The following is a 27,520-nucleotide window of genomic DNA, read 5'->3' on the forward strand; positions in this document are numbered from 1 at the left end:
TTTTGATCTTTGGTACAGTGTTGTGAATGTGATAATGGGTGTGCGTAAGTTGACAGCTGTTCGTTAGACGTCAGTGAGTTTTGTGTTGATATATCCGCTATGGATTTGTCTAAAATTAAAAATGAAAAGAAGCTATATCTATGTCGATGGTACTTCAGAGGTGAGTGTATTCGCAAGTAACAGGTTATAAAATGATAAAATCAATGCATTTTAAAGGAAGGAAACCAACCTTGTCCCATCGACAGTTGGGAACCTGCTGCAGTTTATCAGTCCTAGAGTAAACTGTGATTGAAGCAAATACTTTCGTTCATAAAGAGAAAGTCACCATCAATAAACAAACTTTAAAGCGTATTGCCTGCAGCTAATTATTTGTATTACTTTATCTCTCTGCTTAAGTGCTAGTGATTATAATCAAACGTATACGTGAGCTCGCTACGTATCAGCCTATCGCTAAAACGAAGATATCGAGATGGTGCCGTATTACATTCTAAACCATTTTGAGAATGGTATTTGGCGTACACCCCGACAGTTGTAAATGTACATTCATTGTTGCACTAGAAACGACTGCGTTTCAGAGAACGGCAGGCTGGAGGATGTGTGTGTATCTTCAGTATTCGTCTGTTAATGCGTAGTTGACCTGTGTTACGCCGAGTCCTAAGAAACATTTTGAAAGTTAAAAATAGATCAGTGGCAATCAATCTGAAGGTTGGTTTGTACACAGAAGTACTTTACTAGACATGGTCTAATTGGGAGTGATTTGAAATTGCCTTCTTTTAGTCTTACAGTCGGCTGACTTCGCCAAATAAAGGGAGGTTTGCGGTTTAACATTGACTCCAAAATGTGATGCAACTCAGCATTTTTTCACGTTATTAAGAAGTATTGCCAGAGAATTGTAAGGTTAACATTTGTAAAACGAGTGACTTACAATGACCACTCTGTTTTGTGTTTAGTATCTCAAGTCAGCATCTTCCAGTGCTGATACATTTGCTAGACTTTTTATGTACAAAGTCGGCTCAAAAGTAATTATTTCCCTTGCTAGTGCATGTGCCATTTTTGATATAAATGACTTGTTGTTGTGTCCAGTCCAAAGTTTGGTATGATCCAGTGTTCCCATGCAGTTCCCTTATCTCTGCATGATTACTGCAGCCACATCCACTTCAGCCCCCCCCCCTCTCTCTCTCTCTCTCTCTCTCTCTCTCTCTCTCTCTCTCTCTCTCTCTCTCTCTCTCTCTCTGTCTCTGTCTCTCTCTCTGTGTGTGTGTGTGTGTGTGTGTGTGTGTGTGTGTGTGTGTGTGTGTGTGTGTGTACTATTACTATCAGCACCCTTTCATAGTCAAGTTCTACCAGAACTGTCTTTTTCTCCCTGATTTGATTCAGTACCTTCATAATGTTATCTGATCAACTCACCTAATCTCCAGCAGTATCCTGTGGTATCACATTTCGGGAACTTCTGTTCTCTTCTTGTCTTACCCGTTTAGGGTCGACAGAAGCGTCTGATCCCACGTGTCGGCTTTGACCCGTGACGTAAGGGTGTTGTCGTGTGTGACGTCATGACGGCGCGGAGTTTGATTTGAGTGTGGCTGTCTCCAGTTCTGTTTTATCTTATTTTATTTACTTTTCTGATCTGTTCGTTCTATCTCGTGAGATTTTTTTAAATTTAAAAACACTTATTACTCATTTTAATTATCTGTTTCCTCCAATTTCTGTTTTAGTTTATTATATTTATCTTTCTGATCTGTTCGTTCTATCCCGTGAGAATTTTTTTTTTTTTAAAGACAAAAAACACTAATCAGCTACTGAAGCATCTTCATCTTCTATGGGTTGCAGGGGTTACGACCCCTGGGGAGGTGGTATTCATGCATGGCTGTCTTCACTTACACGTTGTAGCTACGCAAGGCGTCTAAATTTGTTTATATTTAGTTTGCCCCCACCCAAAACACCCCATTTCCCGCACTTGTCCCGTTAGTGTCATTAGGCTTCTTGTGGAAAGTGTGTGTGTTTGTTTTTGTTTCCGCCATATTTGTGACGTCATGGGTCAAAGCAGACGGGCGGGATCGGACGCTTCCGTATTTCCCCTGTTTATCATCGATGTTTCACTTCCATACAGTGACACACTCTGGACTGAAACCTTAATGAAAGACACCCTTGCACTTAAATTTTTATAAAATGCCAACAAATTATTCTTATTTGGAAATTCTTTTCTTGGTAGTGCCAGTCAATATTTTATATTATATGTACTTCAGCCATCATCAGGAATTTTGCTACTCAAATTACAAAAGTCATTTAAACTATTTTTAGTGTCTCATTTAATAGTACAAGTCTCTCAGCACCATCTGATTTGATTTTACTACGTACTATTACCCCTGTTTTACTTTTGCAGATATTAATTGTACAGACTCATTACACGACACTACCCATTCGAATCGACTGTTATTTCAAGTGTTTTGGTATTTCTAACAGAATTACAATGTCATCTATAAACCAGAAATTTTTTGTTTCAATTTCTTGGACTTATATTTCCTTTCCAGGTTTCTCCTTGGTTTCCTCTACAATTTACCTGGCGTACATAATCAATAGCGTAAGGGACAAGCTGGAAACCTCTCACTCGCTTCTTAATTACAACTTTTCTTTCATTTCATGTAGCCATTGTTACAGAAGTATGGTTTCAGTACAAGTTGTAAATAGCCTTTTCCTCCCTGTATTTAATCCCACCCACCTTCAGAAGTTCAAAGAATGTATTTCAGTGAACATCATCAAAAAGTTTTTCAAAATTTACATTTGCTGCAATTAAACTGACAGTGGTCAAAGTGCTGCAGTGTAGGCTGTACACATCACAGGATGCTGAAACAATATGTGTGTTTATAGTAGGTGTGTTTATTAATCAGGGGACTCAAGGAGCATGCTGAAAAAAATAACAGTTCTACTTTCTGCCACCAGGTGAAAATTTGGTGGCCTAAATCAGATTAACTGAACGAGACCAACCAAAAGTAGCTGAAGAGCTGACACAGTTTGAGTGAGCCACATTCTTTTTCAAAGCTATCCAGGGAATATACAGTGTTTCTAATCAATGGCAGCATTTATGTATTGGCTGTGCTATTTTTATAGTTAAATTTAAATGTCCTAACATTTATACATGCAGTGGATGCAGTCATCAGCCAGACCTTGCTAGATGAGTCACTTTTTACATCAGTGACATTTTAATGTCCTCAGAGAGTTTTTGAGAGGACTGTCATGCTGTGTGAAAAGTGTTACAAGCAGTGTATCGTGCTGACTTGAGCCTCCAACTAAGATAGTGTTGATTTACTTGTCAGAAAGTGGAATTCCTCTGTCATATTGTTAGGAGTGGTGCTATGCATGCTGGAGAGGGCAAGTGGACTCCATCCACAGATTTCCTTCAGCTAAAAACCAGCAACTGTTGAGTGTTCCTAGGATTGATGTGAAGAATGTCCAACAAAAGCAACTTCTGTTTCAGTATATAACTCACACAAGCATTAATGTATATTGTTTCAATCAAATGCTGTAGTTGTCAAATAATCTCATTTATGACTGTAGTGAATCTGCTGCTCATAGTTATGGTACACTGTATTGCTTCTTCAGAGTCTTGGGCTTTGTTAACATTAAATATCGATCTGCAAATGCAGATGTATACAGATGTGATGTGTGGTAGATTATGCACATCTCCACATTTTAAAATAATTTTTATTCCATTTAAGTTATTTGTTTAGAATATTTCCCTTCACAGTATCTCCTGTGAATAATCACCCTGCTTCACTTCTTTCATAATTTAATTTTTCACCTTCCGCCCTGAACCCTGGACCGTGCCGTTGGTGGGGAGGCTTGCATGCCTCAGTGATACATGTAGTGGTTCCTGAAGAGGGACGGCAGCTGTTTCAGTAGTTGCAGGGGCAAAAATGACTTGCTGTGCTGGTACTGCAAATGCTGAAAACAAGGGGAACTACAGCCATAATTTTTCCTAAGGGGCATGCGGCTCTCCTGTATGTGTAAATCATAATGGCATCCTCTTCTATTCTGGAGGTACAATAAACCCTCATTTGAAATAGGAATTGAAGTCCAGGGAGAAGTGATAAAAACTTTGAGGTTTGCTGATGACTTTGCAATTATGTCAGACAGCAAGAGTCTCAGAAGAGCAGTTGAACGGAGTGGACAACATCTTTAAAGGAGGTTATCAGATGAACATCAACAAAAGCAAAACACGGATACGGGAATGTTGTTGTTGTTGTTGTTGTTGTTTTGGTCTTCAGTCCTGAGACTGGTTTGATGCAGCTCTCCATGCTACTCTATCCTGTGCAAGCCCCTTCATCTCCCAGTACCTACTGCAACCTACATCCTTCTGAATCTGCTTAGTGTATTCATCTCTTGGTCTCCCTCTACGATTTTTACCCTCCACGCTGCCCTCCAATACTAAATTGGTGATCCCTTGATGCCTCAGAACATGTCCTACCAACCGATCCCTTCTTCTGGTCAAGTTGTGCCACAAACTTCTCTTCTCCCCAATCCTATTCAATACTTCCTCATTAGTTATGTGATCTACCCATCTAATCGTCAGCATTCTTCTGTAGCACCACATTTCGAAAGCTTCTATTCTCTTCTTGTCCAAACTATTTATCGTCCATGTTTCACTTCCATACATGGCTAGACTCCATACAAATACTTTCAGAAATGACTTCCTGACACTTAAATCTATACTCGATGTTAACAAATTTTTCTTCTTCAGAAACGCTTTCCTTGCCATTGCCAGTCTACATTTTATATCCTCTCTACTTCGACCATCATCAGTTATTTTGCTCCCCAAATAGCAAAACTCCTTTACTACTTTAAGTGTCTCATTTCCTAATCTAATTCCCTCAGCATCACCCGACTTAATTAGACTACATTCCATTATCCTTGTTTTGCTTTTGTTGATGTTCATCATATATCCTCCTTTCAAGACACTGTCCATTCCATTCAACTGCTCTTCCAAGTCCTTTGCTGTCTCTGACAGAATTACAATGTCATCGGCGAACCTCAAAGTTTTTATTTCTTCTCCATGACTTTTAATACCTACTCCGAATTTTTCTTTTGTTACCTTTACTGCTTGCTCAATATACAGATTGAACAACATCGGGGAGAGGCTACAACCCTGTCTTACTCCCTTTCCAACCACTGCTTCCCTTTCATGTCCCTCGACTCTTATAACTGCCATCTGGTTTCTGTACAAATTGTAAATAGCCTTTCGCTCCCTGTATTTTACCCCTGCCACCTTCAGAATTTGAAAGAGAGTATTCCAGTCAACATTGTCAAAAGCTTTCTCTAAATCTACAAATGCTAGAAACGTAGGTTTGCCTTTCCTTAATCTTTCTTCTAAGATAAGTCGTAAGGTCAGTATTGCCTCACGTGTTCCAGTGTTTCTACGGAATCCAAACTGATCTTCCCCGAGGATGGCTTCTACTAGTTTTTCCATTCGTCTGTAAAGAATTCGTGTTAGTATTTTGCAGCTGTGACTTATTAAACTGATAGTTCGGTAATTTTCACATCTGTCAACACCTGCTTTCTTTGGGATTGGAATTATTATATTCTTCTTGAAGTCTGAGGGTATTTCGCCTGTTTCATACATCTTGCTCACCAGATGGTAGAGTTTTGTCAGGACTGGCTCTCCCAAGGCCGTCAGTAGTTCCAATGGAATGTTGTCTACTCAGGGGGCCTTGTTTCGACTCAGGTCTTTCAGTGCTCTGTCAAACTCTTCACGCAGTATCATATCTCCCATTTCATCTTCATCTACATCCCCATCCATTTCCATAAAATTGTCCTCAAGTACATCGCCCTTGTATAGACCCTCTATGTACTCCTTCCACCTTTCTGCTTTCCCTTCTTTGCTTAGAACTGGGTTTCCATCTGAGCTCTTGATATTCATACAAGTCGTTCTCTTATCTCCAAAGGTCTCTTTAATTTTCCTGTAGGCAGTATCTATCTTACCCCTAGTGAGATAGGCCTGTACATCCTTACATTTGTCCTCTAGCCATCCCTGCTTAGCCATTTTGCACTTCCTGTCGATCTCATTTTTGAGACGTTTATATTCCTTTTTGCCTGCTTCATTTACTGCATTTTTATATTTTCTCCTTTCATCAATTAAATTCAATATTTCTTCTGTTACCCAAGGATTTCTAATAGCCCTCGTCTTTTTACCTACTTGATCCTCTGCTGCCTTTACTATTTCATCCCTCAAAGCTACCCATTCTTCTTCTACTGTATTTCTTTCCCCCATTCCTGTCAATTGTTCCCTTATGCTCTCCCTGAAACTCTGTACAACCTCTGGTTCTTTCAGTTTATCCAGGTCCCATCTCCTTAAATTCCCACCTTTTTGCAGTTTCTTCAGTTTTAATCTACAGGTCATAACCAATAGATTGTGGTCAGAGTCCACATCTGCCCCTGGAAGTGTCTTACAATTTAAAACCTGGTTCCTAAATCTCTGTCGTACCATTATATAATCTATCTGATACCTTTTAGTATCTCCAGGGTTCTTCCATGTATACAACCTTCTTTCATGATTCTTAAACCAAGTGTTAGCTATGATTATGTTGTGTTCTGTGCAAAATTCTACCAGGCGGCTTCCTCTTTCATTTCTTAGCTACAATCCATATTCACCTACTACGTTTCCTTCTCTCCCTTTTCCTGCACTCGAATTCCAGTCACCCATGACTATTAAATTTTCGTCTCCCTTCACAATCTGAATAATTTCTTTTATGTCATCATACATTTCTTCAATTTCTTCGTCATCTGCAGAGCTAGTTGGCATATAAACTTGTACTACTGTAGTAGGTGTGGGCTTCGTATCTATCTTGGCCACAATAATGCGTTCACTATGCTGTTTGTAGTAGCTTATCCGCATTCCTATTTTCCTATTCATTATTAAACCTACTCCTGCATTACCCCTATTTGATTTTGTGTTTATAACCCTGTAGTCACCTGACCAGAAGTCTTGTTCCTCCTGCCACCGAACTTCACTAATTCCCACTATATCTAACTTCAACCTATCCATTTCCCTTTTTAAATTTTCTAACCTACCTGCCCGATTAAGGGATCTGACATTCCACGCTCCGATCCGTAGAACGCCAGTTTTCTTTCTCCTGATAACGACATCCTATTGAGTAGTCCCCGCTCGGAGATCCGAATGGGGGACTATTTTACCTCCGGAATATTTTACCCAAGAGGACGCCATCATCATTTAATCATACAGTAAAGCTGCATGCCCTCGCTAAAAATTATGGCTGTAGTTTCCCCTTGCTTTCAGCCGTTCGCAGTACCAGCACAGCAAGGCCGTTTGGGTTATTGTTACAAGGCCAGATCATACAATCATCCAGGCTGTTGCCCTTGCAACTGGAATGTGGTCCAATTAAATCATGTTATGCTGAGAGAACTTGATTAGGAAACAAGACATTTAAAATAGATGAGTTTTGCTATTTGGGCAGCAAAATAACTGATGGTGGTCGAAATAGAGAGTATATAAAATTTAGATTGGCAATGGAAGGAAAAGCTTTTCTGAAGAAGAGAAATTTCTTAACATTGAATATAGATCGAAGTTTCAGGAAGTCTTTTCTGAAAGTATTTGTATGGAGTGTAGCCAAGCATGGAAGTGAAACATGGACAATAAACAGCTTAGACAAGAAGAGAATAGAAGCTTTTGAAAGGTGGTGCTACAGAAGAATGCTGAAGGTTATATGGGTAAGTTGTGTAACTAATGAGGAAATACTGAAATAATTGGGGAGAAAACAAATTTGTGGCACAGCCAGACTATAAGAAGGGATTGGTTGACTGGACCTAATCAGAGGCATCAAGGGATTATCAGTTTAGCACTGGAAGGAAGCGTGGGGGTAAAAATCGTAGAGGGAGGCAAAGAGAGGAATACAGTAAGCAGATTTAGAAGGATGTAGGTTGCAGTAGTTACTTGGAGATGAAGATGCTCACACAGGATAGAGTAGCATAGAGAGCTGTATCAAACCAGACTGAAGACCACAACAACAACAACAACAACAACAACTCCTTTTTCTATTGAGATCCATTTTCATGTGAAACTTCCCAACAGAGTAAGACTATGCTCTCTGGCAGCTCCGCTGTCACTGTCTGACATGTCTGAATGTAAGCCATAGCTTCAGACAGCCAATGCCTCTCCTCTCTCTTCTTTTCTTGCAGGACTGCTTTCTAGTTGTACAGGGGGGTTCCTGATAGAAACTATTTATTTAAATTTTTTGACAAAACATTTCCTTCAAGGCATGTTCCATTACACATAAGTTTTTTTTTTACAATCAGTGAATCCATTTGGAAAACATTTTAATCTTGGCTTTAGTCATGGCTTACAGTTGCTCCCCGTTTTTGTTTATCTCAGGCACTTTTGCATTATCTGATCAATGTTGGATGCCACATAACTCTAGCATCATGACCCATCACCGGTAATGATGATAGTGGAACTAAATTCTGAGTCAGTTTGAAGCTGTTCCTGCGAAGCGCTGCATGTTTCCATTTCACATACCATTTCTGGTCAGCCAGAACCTGAGACCCAAGTTTACAAGCCAAAATTCTCATTCTCCATTCTTTTTAAAATCTACTTAATGGGCTCTGATGACATATAGTTAACTCTGCCCCACATATTGGATAGTCAATTTCCTGTATTTAAGCCCAAGTTCAAGATTTTTCATTGTGTTTTCTTCTGTTTGAGCAGGTGACAGTTTCCCAGAATGGCATTTGTCATTGGTTGACATCACCGTTTTTAAAGTGGGGAAAACCACCACTTGTACACTTGCGCTTTACTAATAGTGTCATCATTGTAAGCTGTTTTCATCACAATACCGTGTGCAATGCTTTTCCCTAGTGGGGAGCAAAATTTCATTGCTGTGCATTGTTCACTAACACCCATCATAAAAAGAGTACAGAGCAAAACAGCCACAGCAAACAAATTCACTGTGAGGAGACAAAATATTCTTAGGCAACACCAGATGCAATACTGTAGCTTGCAAGGAGTTGTACAACACATCGAAAATAAGAGTGTTTGTACTACACAAACTATGCCCAGGGCAGCACTGTTCTGGAATCTTTAGGATACTCCTTGTATTAGCAGGATATTTTACATGTAGTGTAGAAAGTAGCTGCACTCAAGCTTCAGAAAAGGGTGCATGAATCCCGACAGACAAAAGTTAGTAGAAAGTTGTGTCCTGTAATAAGATATACATATATCACTCTAAAATACTTGTCTGCCACACATGTGACACCCTCTTGTATGGGGCCATTCCACATCTCTTCCTGTCCCCAATCCTTCACTCCAATTGGGATGAACTCTTGATCCTCTTATGGTCCTACTTCCCGGTCATCTTCTGTCTTCACAAAACAAAGCTACATTTCCATGATTGCTTTCTCTTCCCTCATTTCCAGTCAGTCTGGTTTGATCTCCCCTCTGTTGCTGGCATTCTGGTACATGGGGCACCTATGATGATTCTCCATGATACTATCCATTATCACCTAATCCACTTACACAGTTCCTTCCAAGCTGTCTCTGTACGTCTTTCCCTTTCTGCATTCACCTTTTCTCTTTGTATCATATACCTGGTGATCAAAAAATCAGTATAAATTTAAAAACTTAATAAACCACGGAATAATGTAGATAGAGAGGTAAAAATTGACACACATGCTTGGAATGACATGGGGTTTTATTAGAACCAAAATAAAAAACAAAGTATTGCTAGACGCGTAAAAGATCTCTTGCGCGTCGTTTGGTTATGATCGTGTGCTCAGCTGCCACTTTCGTCATTCTTGGCCTCCCAGGTCCCCAGGCGTCAGTCCGTGCGATTATTGGCTTTGGGGTTACCTGAAGTCGCAAGTGTATCGTGATCGACTGACATCTAGGGATGCTGAAAGACAACATCCGACGCCAGTGCCTCACCTTAACTCCGGACATGCTTTACAGTGCTGTTCTGTTCACAACATTATTCCTCAACTACAGCTATTGTTGAGGAATGATGGTGGACATATTGAGCATTTCCTGTAAAGAACATCATCTTTGCTTTGTCTTACTTTGTTATGGTTCAGGTGGCTCTGAGCACTATGGGACTTAACTTCTGACGTCATCAGTCCCCCAGAACTTAGAACTACTTAAACCTAACTAATGTAAGGACATCACACATGTCCATGCCCAAGGCAGGATTCGAACCTGCGACCGTAGCGGTCGCGCGGTTCCAGACTGTAGCGCCTAGAACCGCTCGGCCACCCCGGCCGGCACTTTGTTATGCTAATTATTGCTATTCTGATCAGATGAAGCGCCATCTGTCGGACATTTTTTGAATGTTTGTATATTTTATTTATTTATTTATTTTTTGTTCTAATGAAACCCCATGTCATTCCAAGCATGTGTGTCAATTTGTACCTCTCTATCTACATTATTCCGTGATTTATTCAGTTTTCAAATTTATACTGACTTTTTGATCACCAGGTATTTTCTATCGGCCACACCAATGGCAAGAGCCGATCTCTTTCATCTCCTTGGTCAGGTCCCTCCCCCCCTCCCCCCCCCCCTTTCCCCAATTTGGTGGTTGGGGACTCCCAATGCCCACCACCTGCTTTGGGGATCTCCGGGTCCTTGTCAGAGAGGTTCCCTATTGATTGACCAAATGGATCTTGTTTGCCTCAACACTGGGGAACCTACATTTTTGTCTGGCTGCAAGTCAACCTTCTCTCATTTGGACCTTTCAGTCAGTACTGTTTTCTAGCTTAGCGCTCTGAATGGTTCACTCTTGCTGATACACACTCGAGTGACCATTTTCCATGTGTCCTTCGATTACAACTACAACTGCCATCCATGCATCCAGAATGCTAGAAGTTTTCCCAGGCAGATTGGACACTTTTCTCCTCTCTAGCAACATTTGATGACCATCAATTTCCTAGCATTGACGATCAGGTCACTCATGTTACAGAAGTTATTCTTACAGCAGCAGAACGTTCAATACATCGCACTTCCCCATTTTCCCAGTACCCCTCAGTTCCTTGGTTGAACGAGGCATGCTGTGATGCAAATACACAAGCGGAGATGTGCTCTTTGCGTTTTCTGCCATCGTCCTACATTGGCCAACTGTATCCACTATAAGCAGTTATCTGCGTGATGCTGTCGCATCATACGCGATAGCAAGAAGGCAAGCTGGGTTTACCAGCTCCTTTAATACCTTCACTCCCTCATCAGTTGTTTCGAGTCAAATCCGACAGATATCCGCCATGTCCAGTTTTTCTCCGACCTCAGGGCAGGATACCTTTGTGGACCCAGCTGCAATATCTAACTCATTGGGTCGACACTTTGCTGAGATTTCGAGCTCTTCTTATTATCCACCAGCCTTTCTCCCGAAGAAACAGGTAGCGGAAGAGTGACCTCTTGCTTTTGCCTCTCAAAATTGCAAAAGGTATAATGCCGTTTTTTCTGTGCAGGAACTCAGACATGCACTCTGCTCCTCTCGCTCTTCTGCTCCAAGACCAGATGGTATCCATGTCTAAATGTTGTTGCATCTCTCATATCCTAGTCTGTGCTACCTCCTTCGCCTTGATAATTGACTTCGGGTCAGCAGTAACTTTCCCAGATGATGGCGGGAAGCTATTGTCATTCCTGTTCGAAACTTGGAAAGGACAAACATCTCCCCTCCAACTATTGCCCAATCTCTCTCACGAGTAGTGTTTGTAAGGTTTTGGTGTGTATGGTAAATTGCCGTTTAGGCTGGTGGCTGGAGTCTTGAAACCTTTTAACAACTGCCCAGTGTGGTTTCAAAAAGCATCGTTCTGCCGTTGACCATCTTGTTGCTCTCTCCACTGTGGAAATGCCAAATGGTAGCTATATGTTTTGATCTGGAGAGGGCATACGATACCTGTTGGAGGACAGTGTTCTCATGGGGATTTTGAGGTCAGCTACCACTTTTTGTCCATGAATTTATTGCAGAGTGCACATTTATGGTGCGTGTGAACACTACTCTGTCCCATACTTTCTCCCAAGAGAACAGGGTGCCCCAGGACTCCATGCTAAGTGTTGTACTCTTTGCCATCACCATAAATCCAATTATGGACTGTCTCTTTCCCGGTGTCTTGGGCTCCCTCTTTGTCAATGATTTTACAATCTACTACAGCTCTCAACAGACCAGCCTTCTTGAACAATGTCTTCAAGGATGTCTCAATCGCATCCACTCATGGAGCATTGAAATCAGCTTCCGATTTTCTCCCAGTTAGACCGTCTGTGTAAATTTTTGGCATCGTATGGAGTTTTATCCACTTTCCCTACATCTAGGCCCTGTTGACCTTCTGTTCACAGATGTCGCAAAATTCTTGGGACTTTGTTTGACAGAAAACTGTGCTGGTCTCCCACATTTCATATCTTTCAGCTCGCTGTCTGCGGTCCCTCAACACCCTCCATGTTCTGAATGGTACCTCCTGGGGAATGGACCGAGTGGTCCTCCTCTGCCTATATCACGTGTTAGTGCACTCGAAATTGGACTATGGAAGCATAGTTTATTCTTCTGCATGGCCGTCAATTCTTTGGTGTCTAGATTCTGTCCACTGCCGTGGATTGCGTATAGTGTCTGGAGCTTTTTACACTAGCCCCATAGAGAGCCTTTACGCTGAGACTACTGAACTTCCACTGTCCAATCAGCAAGCTGTCCTTATGCGTCGTTACGCTAGTCATCTGTCTTCCATGCCTGCTCAACCGACCCATGCCCTTTTTTTTCGACGCGTCCTTGGATGTAGGGTATGCAGGCAGCTCTTCCTCTCTACTACCACCAGGAGTCCGCCTCAGTGAACTGTTACATTCACGTTCCTTCCAGTTTCCTAAAGCTTTCTTGACAAATGGGGGATACGACACCGTCCTGGCTTCACCCCAGATCTGCCTTCTCCATTGCGTTTGTTAGCTTCCCAAGGATAGTACCCTCCCTGTAGTTTATCGTCGGGCATTTGCTGCTGTATGCACACAAATGGAGGATGCCTCATTTATTTACGTGATGGCTCCAAAGCACCTTTGGTGTCAGGAGTGCCTATATTATTGACGACACCTCTGTTAGATTTTGGCCTTCCCAAGCAGTGTTCGGTTTTTACTGTGGAGCTTTACACTGTTCTCCAGGCTGTCCAATACATCCGTTGCCATGAGTGGCTACAGTATACTATATGCTCGGATTCCCTCAGCTCTCTTCTCAACCACCAAGCTCTTTAACCCATCCACCCTCTGGTCCACCACCAGATTCAGGACTGCCTCCACATGCTCCACTTGGGGAGCATATCTGTGGCATTCCTCTGAATCTCAGGGCATATTGGTATATGTGGAAACAGGCAACCGCATAGTTAGCATGGTTCCCTTTGCTGATCTATAGAGAATTTTATGTTGTCGTGCTGCTCCTTTATGGCATACACATTGGTTTGCACTTCAGGATAATAAATTACAGGACATAAAACCTCTTCATTACAGGGCATAAAATCTCTTCCCTGTGCTTGGACCTCTTCCTCCTGGCCTCGTTGTCAGGAGGAGCTAATTTTAAATAGACTCCAGATTGGGCACTGTCTTTGTAGCTGTCGACATCTTTTAAATGGCGATACTCTCCCACTTTGCCCCCACTGCTGTCTGTCATGGACGGTGAGACACCTTTTACTTCAGTGCTCATATTTTAATCAGCTACGTGCCCATTTACAGCTGTCGCCTGATTTATCTTCCCTTTTAGCATATGATGCGTGCTCAACCAATTGCCTCCTTGAGTTTATAAGTGTTAGTGAGATGACATCAATCATTTGAAGCTCTTTTCAGGGAAAACAACCCCTCTTCAATAGCATTTTTGTAATATTTACTTCCGTTTTAGTTTCCCTCCTCCTTGAGTTTCACTCCCATTGCTGCTAATTTATATTCCTGTTTTTACCCTTCACTAAGCCACAGAATGGGTGCTTATGACCATAGCTGTTGTGCACCCTAAACCAATAATTAAAAAAAATAAAAAATAAAAAAAAGTTGCTCCTGAATACTGCAAAGCTGCTGAGTATCACTGCCACTCTCAAGGAATGTCACATTCGGTGGCTAGATCACGTGCATAGTATGGTCTACTCCCACATCTCCAACACCTGTTGCTTGGTGAGGCGGCTCTTGCGAAGTGACCGCCTGGGAGATCTGCATTGCACTTGTTGCAGTATTTGTTCAAGACCAGTATAAAAACTTTTAGTATTGACTGCAACAAATCAGAAGACCATGGTTTTAGAAAGCATCACTCATGCGAAACTCAGCTTGCTATTTTCTCAAATGATATCCTGTGAACAATGGCTGAAGGGCAACAGGTGGATTCCAGATTTGTTGATTTCTGTAAAGCCTTTGACACGGTGCCCCACTGCTGTCCTGTTAATGGAAGGTACAAGTATACGGAATAGGTTCCCAGATATGTGAGTGGCTTGAAGACTTGTTAAGTAATAGAACCCAGTATGCCATCCTTGACAGCTAGTGTTCATCAGAGTCAAGAGAATTATCTGGAGTGTCCCAGGGAAGTATGATACTACTACTGTTATTTTCTATATACATAAAAGAATTGGCAGACAGGGTAAGGTAGCAGTTTGTGGCTGATGATGCTGTGTTGTGTGAAGGGAGTCGTCATCGATTGACTGTAGGAGAATACAAGATGACTTAGACAAAATTTCTAGTTGGTATGATGAATGCCAGCTAGCTCTAAATATGGAAAGATCTAACTTAATGCAAATGAGCAGCAAAAACAAACGCAAATGTTCAAATACAGCATTAGTAGCATGCTGCTTGATACAGTCATATTGATTAAATATCTATGTGTAAGGTAAGGATTGTAGTAGGGAAGGCAAATTAACCCTTTGTTGAGTACTGTTAGAGTGTTTGGGATCTGCCCTGGTCGAATTAAAAGAAGACATTGAGGCAATTCAGAAATAGGTTGCTAGATTTGTTACCCATGGGTCTGACAAACATGCAAGTATTACAGAGACCTTTCGGGAACCCAAATGGGATTCACTGGAGGGAAAGCAACATTCTTTCCAAGGATCACTATTGAGAAAATTGAAAGAACCAGAATTTGAGGCTGACTGCAGAATGGTTCTCCTATTGCCAGTGTACATTTAGTATAAGGACCACAAAGATAAGATTAGAGAGATCAGGGCTCGTATGGAGGCATATAGACTTGTTAATCCCTCACTGTATTTGCGAGAGGAACAGGAAAGGAAATGACTAGCAGTGGTACAGGGTACCCTCCAAGGAGGGTTGGATTGCGGAGTATTTTGTAGATGTAGATGTAACAATGAAAAACTCCCACACCATAGGACCACCTCCTCTGTACTTCACTGTTGGCACAACATATGATGGCAGTTAATGTTCTCCATACATTCGCCAAACCCAAAGAACTTCTGTATTTCATATCACTAGATTACAGCCACCCACTGTCCAATGGCATCACTCTTTACACCAACTCAAATGCCACTCAGCATTGGCTACAGAAATATGTGGCTTATGAGGATCTGTTTGACTATTATAACCCATTGTTTTTAACTTCCTGTGCACAGTTATTGTCCTAGCTGCACTACTGGTAGCACTTTGGAACTCACGGGTGACTCCTTCTGCTGATTTCATGAGATTTTTTACACCTTCCCTGTACAATGCTTGACAGTCCCTGTCCATCAGTACATGAGGCCGGTACATCACAACAGTCAATGTGGGCAGCCTTACAAGGGTTTGATGATGATGATGATGTCAACACAAACACCCAGTCCCCGGACAGAGAGAATCCCCAACCTGGCCGGGAATCGAACCTGGGACCCCGTGATCTAGAGGCAGTAACACTAGCCAATAGACCACGAGCTGCAGACCTTAAGAAGGGGTGATATGTCCCTGATGGATTTGTTACTCAGGTGACATCCAATGACCAGTCTATGTTCAAAATAGTTGAGCTCTTCTACCTGATACATTCTGCTGTTACTCCCCCCCTGCGGGTCCGGGGGTTAGAATAGGCCTGAGGTGTTCCTGCCTGTTGTAAGAGGCAACTAACAGAAGTCTCACACATTTCGGCCTTTATGTGATGTCCCCTGTAGGGTTTGACCTCCATTTTCAAAATTTACCCGAAGAGCGAGTCAATTGGGGAAGGGCGCCTTATATGGTGCATCGTGTCCATTTTCCCTTGAGATCTTTATCCCACTTTCTCGTCATCGCATTGCAGTCCAGCTCATTCTCCATCTCTGGGGTGAGGAATCCTTCATGAGTGCGTTTTCCACCATGCGCTATCGCTTTCTGCGCCAACGATAACTGTGGACTTCTTTGCACGTGATATCCAGTGCGGTAGCCTGTCCATTGTGGTGGGGTCACCATGTACCCTGTTGGTTGTAGCCCCCTGACAACATGGGGACCACTCTGCTGATGCCTGCGCCGTTAACTCCCCACGTATGCCAGGGAGTAGATGCCTGTCATGCTGGGGCATCAGGACTCTCGGCAAAGGCCATCCTGCCAGGTGGCACCTGTGGGGAGGGCTCCGGGTAGGAGTGGATGGCATCAGGGCGGATGACGCGCGATGAAGCGTACCGCGTCATCACTTGCTGGTGATCAGACACCAGCAGTCTTCAAGTGTTCCAAGTCTCAGTACAATGCAAGAAAGTACAACCCTAAATCATTCCCCTCCTTGGCCACACCATGGGGGGAACACCAGGCTAAGGATGGCAGTGAACCTTATTCACCCCAGTACTCCATATGTATGAGAACTGATGGGGACTCCTTTGTTTCGATGAAGGCACTGTTTTTTGTGGAGCATTTAGAGGACAAGTTTGTGGAGGTGGAGGGCTTGTCCATAATGCGTTCTGGGTCAGTCTTGATAAAAATAGCATCCTCTGCCCAGTCACAGGCTTTATTCGCTTGTAACAAGTTGGGGGCTGTTTCTGTTATCTTCACACCACATAAGAGTTTAAATGTGGTCCAGGGTATTATATTCCACAGGGACCTTCTTTTGCACTCTGACGATGAGCTGTATGCCAATTTTGAGTGGTGAGGTTTTCATTTCTTGCAGCACTTTAATTACAGTAATGTCTCTTGTATTATTTAGTCATCCAATTAATTACAGTTTGAATTTGGTTTCTAACATTCAGTGGTAGTACAGAACTCGTGCTTTATCCGATTACATACATAAAATGCACAAATAAGGCCTCAAATTCTGGAAATCGGAAAGTTGTATGATGTAAACAGTTGGAGGGTTAATTAGAAATGTAATTACAAAGAATATTACTTACAGAGGAAGACATAAAAATAGATAACAAATGAAAATACATCACTTGGTAATAACTTTTAAGCTGTTTCTCAAGATAATGAGGTTTTCTGTGTTTACTCCTTACTCAATTGCAGTTATGGTAATTAGAAGTGTTAGTTATTTATGCCAACATTTCCATAGCCTCTTATTATCTGTTGCTGCATATTTATTACTTCAATTTCTTGATTATATATTTAATGTACTGTATGTACATAATTTTATTAATGACAACAATCTATTGACAATCACAGCAATGTACGTCCTTCCAGAATATTCTCACAATGAACATCAAGTGTTTTAGCAATTTGGACAGAATGATATATGGGGCCACATTGCTGTTGCAGAAGCAGCAAAAAAAGTATGCCAAATTTAAAAGAACACAAAATTCCCAAGACTGGCAAAGTTTTGCATAAGTTCAAAATATAGCACGTACTTCACTGCTAGATGCTCTCAATAATTTCCACAATGAAACTCTGTCTCGAAATCTGGCAGGAAACCCAGAGAGATTCGGGCACACCAATGGCAAGACGCAATCAATACCTTCACTGCATGATAACAATGGTGAAGTCATTGATGATAGTGCCACTAAAGCAGAGTTATTAAACATGATTTTCCGAAACTGCTTCACCAAAGAAGACAAAGTAAATATTACTGAATTCCAATCCGGAACAACTGCCAAGATGAGAAACATAGAAATAGATATCCTCACTGTTGCAAAGCAGCTTAAATCACTTAATAAAAGCAAGGCTTCTGATCCAGATTGTATACCAGTCAGGTTCCTCTCAGAGTATGCTGATACAGTAGCTCCATATTTAGCTATTATATGCAACCACTCGCTCACAGAAAGACCATACCTAACGAGTCACACCAAGACACAAAAAGGGAAGTAGCAGTAATCCGTTGTATTACAGGCCCATATCACAAACGTCTATTTACAGTAGGGTTTTTGAACATAAACTGTATTTGAACATTGTGAAGTACCTCGAAGAAAACGATTTATTAACACATAGCCAGCGTGGATTCAGAAAATATCATTCTTGTGAAACACAACTAGCTCTTTATACTTGTGAAGTAATAAGTGCTACCGCCAGGGGATGTCAAATTGATTCCATATTTTTAGATTTCCAGAAGGCTTTCGACACTCTTTCTCACAAACGTCTTCTAACCCAACTGCATGCCTATGGAATATCGCCTCAGTTGTGCAACTGGATCACTGATTTTCTGTCAGGAAGGTCACAGTTCATGGTAATAGATGGAAAGTCATTGAGTAAAACAGAAATAATATCCGGTGTTCCCCAAGGAAGTGTTATAGGCCCTCTATTGTTCCTGAACTATATTAATGACATAGGAGACAAATCTCAGTAGCCATCTTAGATTGTTTGCAGATGATGTTGTCATTTACCATCTTGTAAAGTCATCGGATGACCAAAACAAATTGCAAAATTATTTAGATAAGATGTCTGTATGGTGCAAAAAGTGGCAATTGATCATGAATAAAGAAAAGTGTGAAGTTATTCACATGAGTACTAAAAGAAATCCGCTACATTTCGATTACGCAATAAGTCACACAAATCTGAAGGCTGTAAATTCAACTAAATACTTAGGAATTACAATTACAAATACCCTAAATTGGAACAATCACATAGATAATGTTGTGGGTAGAGCCAACCAAAGACTGTGATTCACTGGCAGAACACTTGGAAGGTGCAACAGGTCTACTAAAGAGACTGCTTGCACCACGCTTGTCCGCCCTATTCTGGAGTATTGCTGTGCGGTGTGGGATCTGCTTCAGATGGGACTGACGGGTGATGCTGAAAAAGTACAAAGAAGGGCAGCTCGTTTTGTATTATTGCAAAAAGTAAGGGAGATAGTGCCACAGACATGATACATGAATTGGAGTGGCAATCATTAAAACAAAGGTGTTTTTCGTTGCGACAGGATCTTCTCATGAAATTTCAATCACCAGTTTTCTCCTCTGCTTGCAAAAATGTTCTGTTGGCACCCACCTACATAGGGAGAAATGATCATCATGATAAAATAAGGGAAATCATGGCCCACACAGAAAACTTTGTGCTCGTTTTTCCCGCACGCCATTGGAGAGTGGAACAGTAGAGGGACAGTTTGAAGGTGGTTCATTGAACCCTCTGCCAGGCACTTTATTGTGAATAGCAGAGTAATCACATAGATGTAGACTCTCCGCTGTCACTTCCGCTCGATGTTCAACATGTACCAGGCCCATGGTGGCTCGATGGCTGATGGTCATGTTGGCTTTACATATGTTCATGGAGGACAGATAGAACAGCACTCCTTGCCAGATGGCTGCAGTGTTTTCACTGCAGAGCTGGCGGCCATATCTCCTACTCTTGAGCACATCCACTCATGCCCAGTCGAGTCATTTCTCCTGTGTACTGACTCCTTGAGCAGCCTACAAGATGTCACCCAGTGCTACCCTCATCATCCTTCAGTAGCGACCATCCAGGAGTCCATCTGTGCCATGGAAAAGTCCAGTCGTTCAGTGGTGTTTGTCTGGACCTCAGGTCACATCTGAATCCCAGACAACGAACTTGCTGACAGGCTGGTCAGACAGGCTACGCAGAAACCGCTTATGGAGATTGGCTTCTCTGAAACTGACCTGTGTTCGGTATTATGCCGCAAGGTTTTGCGGCTTTGGGAGATGGAATGGCATAACCTCAGTATGCACAACAAGGTGCATGCCATTAAGGAAACTACGAATGTGTGGAAGGCCTCCATGCACGCCTCTCACAGTGACTCTGTGGTTCTCTGTCAGCTCCGCATTGGCCATATGTGGCTGATGCATGGTTACCTCCTCTGTCACAAGGACCCATCTCGGTGTCGCTGTGGCTCACAAATGACGGTTGTCCATCTCTTACTGGATTGCCCACTTTTAGCCGCTCTGCGGCAGACTTTTAACTTTCCCAGCATCCTACCTTCAGTGTTGGACGACAATGCCTCAACCGCAGCTTTAGTTTTACGTTTTATTCGTGAGGGTGAGTTTTATCATTTGCTCAAAGTTTTAGCACCTTTCCTTTGTCCCTGTGTGTCCTCCACCCTAGTGCTTTCAGCATGGGGGTTTTATTGTGTTGCAGAGTGGCTGGCTTTTCCTTTTTATCCTCATAGTCAGCCAGCAATGGTAACGTGCTTTCTTGTTTTAACCTCCTCTAACTGCTCCTTGTCTCTTTGTGGTTTTGTTGTCCCCTTTTTTCCATTTAAGTGTTTGTTGCCCTTCAGTCATTGTTATGGTTTTTCCTTTCATTCTGTTTTGTGTTGTCTCAAGTGTCTTATTCTCATCCTTGTGGCATTGTTTCCTTCGGAACAAGGGACTGATGACCTCGTAGTTTGGTCCCTTCCTCCCTCATTTAAACAAACCAACCAACCAACCAACCATTCTGCTGTTACTGCTTCTCTAATGACAACTCGATACTCCCCGACTCCTTTTATACTAGTGGGGTCTGCCACTTGTGACTTCTAGCAGTCACTTTCGAGTTACGTATAGGTGTCCATGTACTTTCGATCAGGTAGTGTGTGTGTGTGCGTAAAGTTGCTCCAGTTGCTTCTTCCCAAATGAAAATGGCACACTGTGCTTGGATTTTGGATCTAAACAAATGGAACGCCTTTTTATACCTTGAGTTTAGAATTTAAAAAATTAAAGCTTTTTGCCTATTCATGAATATTCAATTTAAACAGAATGTTCATCGGACTTGAAGTAGATGTTACCAAAATGCACTAAGCTTATTATTTGATAAATAAGTAAACTCTGTCTTTAGTATAAATTTATAAGCTGAGAATTATGCCCAAAAATGGAAACCTTTTTAGTTGTCCTTGAGACTAAGGACAATCTACATCTACATACGTACACTGCAAGCCACTGTACAGTGCGTGGCAAAGGGTACCCTGTACCACAACTGGTTCTTTCCTTGCATGATCCACTTGCAAATAGAGGGAGGGAAAATTTTGTCTGTATGCCTCTATATGAGCCCTGATGTCTCATATCTTTTTTACATGGTCCCTATGCGAAATGTATGTTGGGGGCAGTAGGATTGTTCTGCAGTCAGCCTCAAATGCTGGATCTCTAAATTTTCTTAATAGGGTTCTTCAAAATGAATGTTTTCTTCCCTACACAGATTCTCAGTTTAGCTCCCGAAGCATATCCGTAACACTTGCATGCTGATGGAACCTCCTGGTAACAAATCTAGCAGCTCGCCTCTGAATTGCTTCGATGTCTTCTTTCAGTCTGATGTAGAGCGGATCCCAAACACCGGAGCAGTACTCAAGAATAGATTGCACTAGTGTCCTTTATGCGGTCTCCTTTACAGTTGAACCACTGTTTCGTAAAATTCTCCCAATAAACTGAAGTCATCCATTTGCCTTCCCTACCACAGTGCTCACATGCTTGTTCCACTTCATATCACTTCACTACATTATGGCCAGATATTTAAACGACTTGACTGTGCCAAGCAGGACACTACTAATGCTGTATCCAAACAATAAGGGTTTGTTTTTCTTATCCTCCACATTAACTTACATTTTTCTACATTAAGAACAGGCTGCCATTCAGCAAACCAACTAGATATTTTGTCTAGGTCATCTTGTATCAACCTACAGTGACTGATCTTCAGCACCATCCTGTACATCACAGTACCATCAGCGAAAACTGCAGATTGCTGCCCACCCTGTCTGCCAGATCATTAATGTATACAGAAGATAGCAGAGGCTGTATCACACTTCCATGGCACTCCTGATGTTAGCCCTGCCTCTGATGAATAATCACTATCGAGGACAACATACTATGTTCTACTACTTAAGAAGTCTTCAAGCCAGTCACATATCTGGGAACCTATTCCATTTGCACATACCTTCATTAACAGTTTGCAGTGGGGTACTGTGTTGAATCTAGAAATATGGAATCAGCCTGTCGTCCTTCATCCATAGTTTGCAGTATATCACGTGAGAAAAGAGAAATCAGAGTTTCGCACAAGCGATGTTTTCTAAAGCCATGCTGATTTGTGGAGATAAGCTTTTCAGTCTCTAGGGGATTTATTATATCTGAGCTCAGAATACACTGTATAATTGTGCAGCAAACTGATATTAAGCATATTGGTCTGTAATTTTGGGGCTCGTTCTTTTACCCTTCTTAGATACAGGAATCACTTCCACTTTTTTCCACTTTGTGCTGGTCGAGAGATTCACGATAAATGCAGGCTAGGTAAGGGGCCGATGACATGAATTACTCTTCGTAAAACTGACTTGGGGTTCCATCTGGACCTGGAGACTTATTTGTTTTCAACTCCTTTGGTTGTTTCTCTACGCCAGGGGTGTTTATTACTACGTCATCCATATGGGACTTTGTGGAATGGTCAAATGATGGTACATTTGTACGAGTCTCCTGCATGAACGATTTCTTAAATGTGGAATTTAAAACTTTTGCTTTCCTTTTGCTATCTTCTACTGTTAAACCAGACTGGTCAACAAACTACTGAATGGAAGCCTTAGATCCACTTAGCAATTTTACATAGGACCAGAATTGTTTCAGTTTCTCCACCAGATCTTTAGCCAAGGTAGGACAGCAGTAGATGTTCTATGCTTCGAGCACAGATCTTTTCACAGACGTACGAATCTCTATTCAACTTTGCCTGTCGTCATTTGCGTATCCTCTTTTGAACCAAGAGTGCAACAGCCTTTTCTTCCTCAGCATTTTCCAGATTTTGTTATTAAACCACAGTGGGTCTTTCCCATCGTTAATCCACTAAGCACATACTTGTCCAGAGCAAGATTTGCAATTATTTAAACTTTGCCCATAATTCCTCTATGGCCATCATTCTGGAACTAAATGATTGCAGTTCATTGTCTAAGTGAGATGCTTACAACTGCTTATCTGCTCTTTCTAGCACGAACACTCTCCTAGCTCTCTTGACTGATTTATTAACTTTCTTTGAATGACTCTAGAATTGTCACAGTGGACTAAAGTGGTCCGAAGAATGTCCCACAGTTAACTTGGTTTCACCTAGACATGTTATGCATGACCTGATAACTTCACTATCACACTCAATTTCAAACTCGCTAGACAATATTTTTGTCAGCTGCAATGAACACGCCCCTTCCTACAGTATCTAATCTGTCTTTCCGATGAACACTCCAAGAAATGCTAAATATCTCAGACCTTTTTACTTCAGGTTTTAGCCAGCTCTCAGTCTCAAGAATAATTTGAGGATGAGAACTTTGCTGGAGGACAATACAATCTAGAACTTTGTTATGAATACTTCGACAGTTTACTATTACAATTTTTGCAGTCAAACTTTCTTTACTCTGAACACTATATGATTTCCCTATATGCATATTGACTGGCAAGTATTTGTGAGAATACCTCAAACTACCACCCAGCCTAAAAAAGAAAACATATGCACTCCACAAGTACTGTGCTACTCGAGTAGCTTCTTCCTTTGTGTAGTACACACCTGATTTATCAAGGAGAGTCTTACAAATTCCCACCCAATGACAGAGGTCCATAAATCTGCAGCCAAGACTGTCACAAAGACAATGAAGCCCTTGGTTGAGACCCTCCACTCAGCTCGAAACCAAAGGACCCCATCAACTTTGGGAATGGTGCTGCAAATTGCGAGCTCTGCTTGCACCCAGCATGTAAGGCCAGCCGTCTTCACCACCTCTGCCAGCCACTTGTAAGAACTGAGGATGCCCTCAGCCGGCTGAAGTGGCCGTGCGGTTAAAGGCGCTGCAGTCTGGAACCGCAAGACCGCTACGGTCGCAGGTTCGAATCCTGCCTCGGGCATGGATGTTTGTGATGTCCTTCGGTTAGTTAGGTTTAACTAGTTCTAAGTTCTAGGGGACTAATGACCTCAGCAGTTGAGTCCCATAGTACTCAGAGCCAGAGAGAGAGGATGCCCTCAGCACCCATGCGACAGGCATCGTTGGTGCCGATGTAAGCCACAGCTTTCAGACGACTGCGCCTGTATGCTGTATGTTTGACAGCTCCAGGCAAGGTCGCCTCCACGTCTTGGATGAGGGCCTCCAGTAGACATATCAAGTGCACAGCCTAACAATGGAGCACCCAATAATCAGCAAACTACTGACCACTTGTTCCTGCTCAGATGCTGCTGAAGGAAGAGTCACCAGTTCACTGACAGTGTGAATAGGCAAGGCCATACGGCACAAACATGTTACCGTCCGCCATTCGGATCCACCACGTTGGGTGCGATAGAAGGTGCCTCGGCAGTAGAACCCTTGGGCGAAACAAGTGACACATGAGGTGTCCCATGCGACGCTCCAGAATCTCTGCCACTACTACATCCCAAGACGGTCCTGAAGGCGACTGATCACAGCCAAAACTACATTTGACTGTTCCCCGCAAACTGGGGCCAGCCCCTCCTGTGTCTGCGCACAGCAGGCACACAACCTACCCATCCTAGCAAGACTAACTGAAGAGTAAACAGTACAAGGTGGCAGAAACCTAGGTAAGCAACTTGTTATCCTCCTGGTGTGTAACAAAGGGACGTGGATACCTCAGTGAACTATGTAGCTGGCTGTTCAGAAGAAATGACAACTGAAGTACAGACTGCCTGAATTCACATTTACAGCTAACAGAAAAGTGAGACTAAACTTCTTAAATACCAAAACACACAAGCAATTAAACAAATATGTACACTTAAGAAAACACAAGAAAAGCCAAGTACGTAACTTGATACCCTGGATGTGTGTCACAGGCACTGAACTGAGCTGTTAACTACACTGATTACAGTGGCCACTAATCTCAGAAGAAATAGTTGAGTAAAATTAAAAACATCACCCACACATGAAAACTGTACAGAATTATCATCATTTGATAACGAAACATTCTCACAAAACGGTGACAGATATAAACATCCCTTGTGTTGAAAAGCAACAGTTTTACAGTGAGTGCTTTGAATTGCTCCTGTCTTAGTTCATGATTATTTTGAGAGCCCTCACACAGAGTGAACACCCCAAGCAGGTGGGAAAATGCACAGAGTATCCTATATAGGACTCAACAACAGGTGCGCCACATTATAGGCCAATATATTTAATGCCATTTGTTACAGGACCCTCAAGTTCTGGAAAAAATGTAGTACACCCTTAAAGGAGATAGTGTACTGAATGCTTGTTCTGCCCTGTCTGAAGTGTTTGATGTCCCTACAACATCAGACAATAGGAAGACATGGAAGCAATTCGGAGGCATCATACCAGCTTTGTTACTGGTTGGTTCAATTGTGCGTGAGTATTATAGAAATGCTCCATAGGTTTGATGGTAGTTTTTGGAGAGAAGGTGGATCTTTTTGTGAAACACTATTGAGAAAGGTTAGAGAAATAGCATTTGCAATAGACTGCAGAATAATTCTACCACCTCAGGCTTTCTTTTGAGTAAGTTTCATAAGAATAAAATAGTGGATATTAAGTCTTGTACAGAAGTAAACAGGCAAGAGGAAAAGGAAGGACTAGTAATTTTCAGAGCTAAATAGCTCCTAGGGAAAAGAGTGAGTCCATGTTTGAGTCTTACTCTGACATAAAATTAATCTGCCTTAAAGTTTTGTAGCTACGAACACATAATTTCATAGTGAAAGAATCAATCATGATCCATCTGTATGTTCCAGTATGGTTGGTGTGGCATAAAAAAATACCTTTTTTTTTAACAAAACTGTCCTTTCCCAGCCCTAAAGCATTTTTATTTGCTGACATGTGTCTAGCAAAATTCTCTTTCATCAAACTGCTGTGATGTTGAGATACGTTTTTATAAGGAATTTGTTTTCTCTCTGTTTTAGCGGGCTTTGCATTTTTGCCATTTCTGTGGTGCATAAATGCTATATGGTTTTTTCCGGAAGCATTCAAACGACCAGAGTATGAAGAGCAAAAACCTATCAAGAAATGTATGTATTTCTTACATTCAAATCTTATTTATGGAATATTCGAAGGATAAGATTATGTGTTTTACTATTGTATGTTGTTTCAGATGTGATTTTATCTGCGATTGGAGCTATTATTTGGACTATAATTCTGGTGTCATGGATTGTCATGTTTCAAACACACAGAGCAGAATGGGGAGCTACAGCTGATTACATGTCTTTCATTATACCAACTGGGGTCCCATAACTGCAGAACTTTGTGGTTTGTGTTAATCATTTGTTCTCAGAAGGAGACTATAAACTGTGAGCCCGTGATTTTTCATTATCTTAATAATACTGAACCTATTGGGAGACAAACTTTGTTTTAAAAGAAGCATTGTAAATATAATGTAGTATTGGAATAAACTTGAGAAACACTGTCAAAATCTTTAGTGCATTCTTTGATTTTTTTTTATATATAAATATGTAACAAAAGATGTAGGGTTTGTCATATTGAAAACAATAAATTTTCAAAGTTTGAAATTGTACAAGTTCTTGTAATTTATTGGAACTACTTAAACTATCTGTGATTAAATTTGAAGACTAGTTTTAAGTTTTTTTAAGTTTTTTATGTTATATGGGGCAACATTCAATATATGGCTGTAATGATTGAAGTGACACTCTTGCTACATCACATTCTTTTCCCAACAGCCTAGGCACGTGCAACAAACATACCTGCCCCAATACTGAATGCCTCCACACCTCTCTTGATAACTTCTCCCAAGCTCTTCTCTCTCTCATATTCCTCACAGATCTTGTTCACAGACCAGTGTCCCAAGCAGTCTCCTCTCAGCTACTGACAAATAAGCTCTCATTTCCTGAAACTTTCTAAGCACTCCTATGCCCTCCTGTCACCCAGTACCACCTAGGCCTCAAAGACCTTGAATTCCCCAATCCATTACTTCACCAAGACTATTTTTTTTTTTTTCTTTTTAGCTGAGCCATAATCTCTTGCCAGTATTCATACCACATCACACACTGTCATCCTCCTAATCTTCATAACATCATCATCAACACTTGTTATGTCCCAGACAATTATCCCTAGGTTCCTAACTTTGTTGCAGTCTGTGCTGTCCTCATGAGTGCTATTACTTCAATGTTGAGGGGGGAAGTTATGTGTCAGTGATAGAATGGGTGGCTGGAGGTACACAATAACAAATTAAGACTGCTTAAGACCACAATCTTATCATGGAAAATGTCATTCCAGTCCCACAGAACAAAAGAAGTGGCTTTAATATTACTGAGAGGTTATGCTAGGTGCGTCTGTGCCTCTTGGAACATGCCATGTGGCAAGCACATCAGGCGACTCTG

General features: G+C 41.7%; 1 protein-coding gene across 1 annotated transcript; it reads left to right on the forward strand.

Moving 5' to 3' along the window:
• Window positions 1–26,595, forward strand: LOC126203110 (gamma-secretase subunit pen-2). The gene is made up of 3 exons (XM_049937354.1): window positions 1–160; window positions 26,090–26,194; window positions 26,278–26,595. Exons 1-3 carry the CDS (start codon window positions 100–102, stop codon window positions 26,415–26,417), a joined length of 306 nt encoding a protein of 101 aa, XP_049793311.1. The 5' UTR covers window positions 1–99; the 3' UTR covers window positions 26,418–26,595.
• Window positions 26,596–27,520: the final 925 nt, after the last annotated feature.

The sequence above is a fragment of the Schistocerca nitens genome, chromosome 9 (genome assembly GCF_023898315.1).
Source record: "Schistocerca nitens isolate TAMUIC-IGC-003100 chromosome 9, iqSchNite1.1, whole genome shotgun sequence".
Taxonomy (NCBI): domain Eukaryota; kingdom Metazoa; phylum Arthropoda; class Insecta; order Orthoptera; family Acrididae; genus Schistocerca; species Schistocerca nitens.

Bases quoted from the DNA above. Each gene is read 5' to 3' on its own strand.
- LOC126203110 (XM_049937354.1), top strand. From the start codon at position 100: ATGGATTTGTCTAAAATTAAAAATGAAAAGAAGCTATATCTATGTCGA. The intron at 161-26,089 runs GTGAGTGTATTC...TCTCTGTTTTAG, and splicing joins ATGTCGATGGTACTTCAGAG to CGGGCTTTGCATTTTTGCCA. The intron at 26,195-26,277 runs GTATGTATTTCT...ATGTTGTTTCAG, and splicing joins GCAAAAACCTATCAAGAAAT to ATGTGATTTTATCTGCGATT.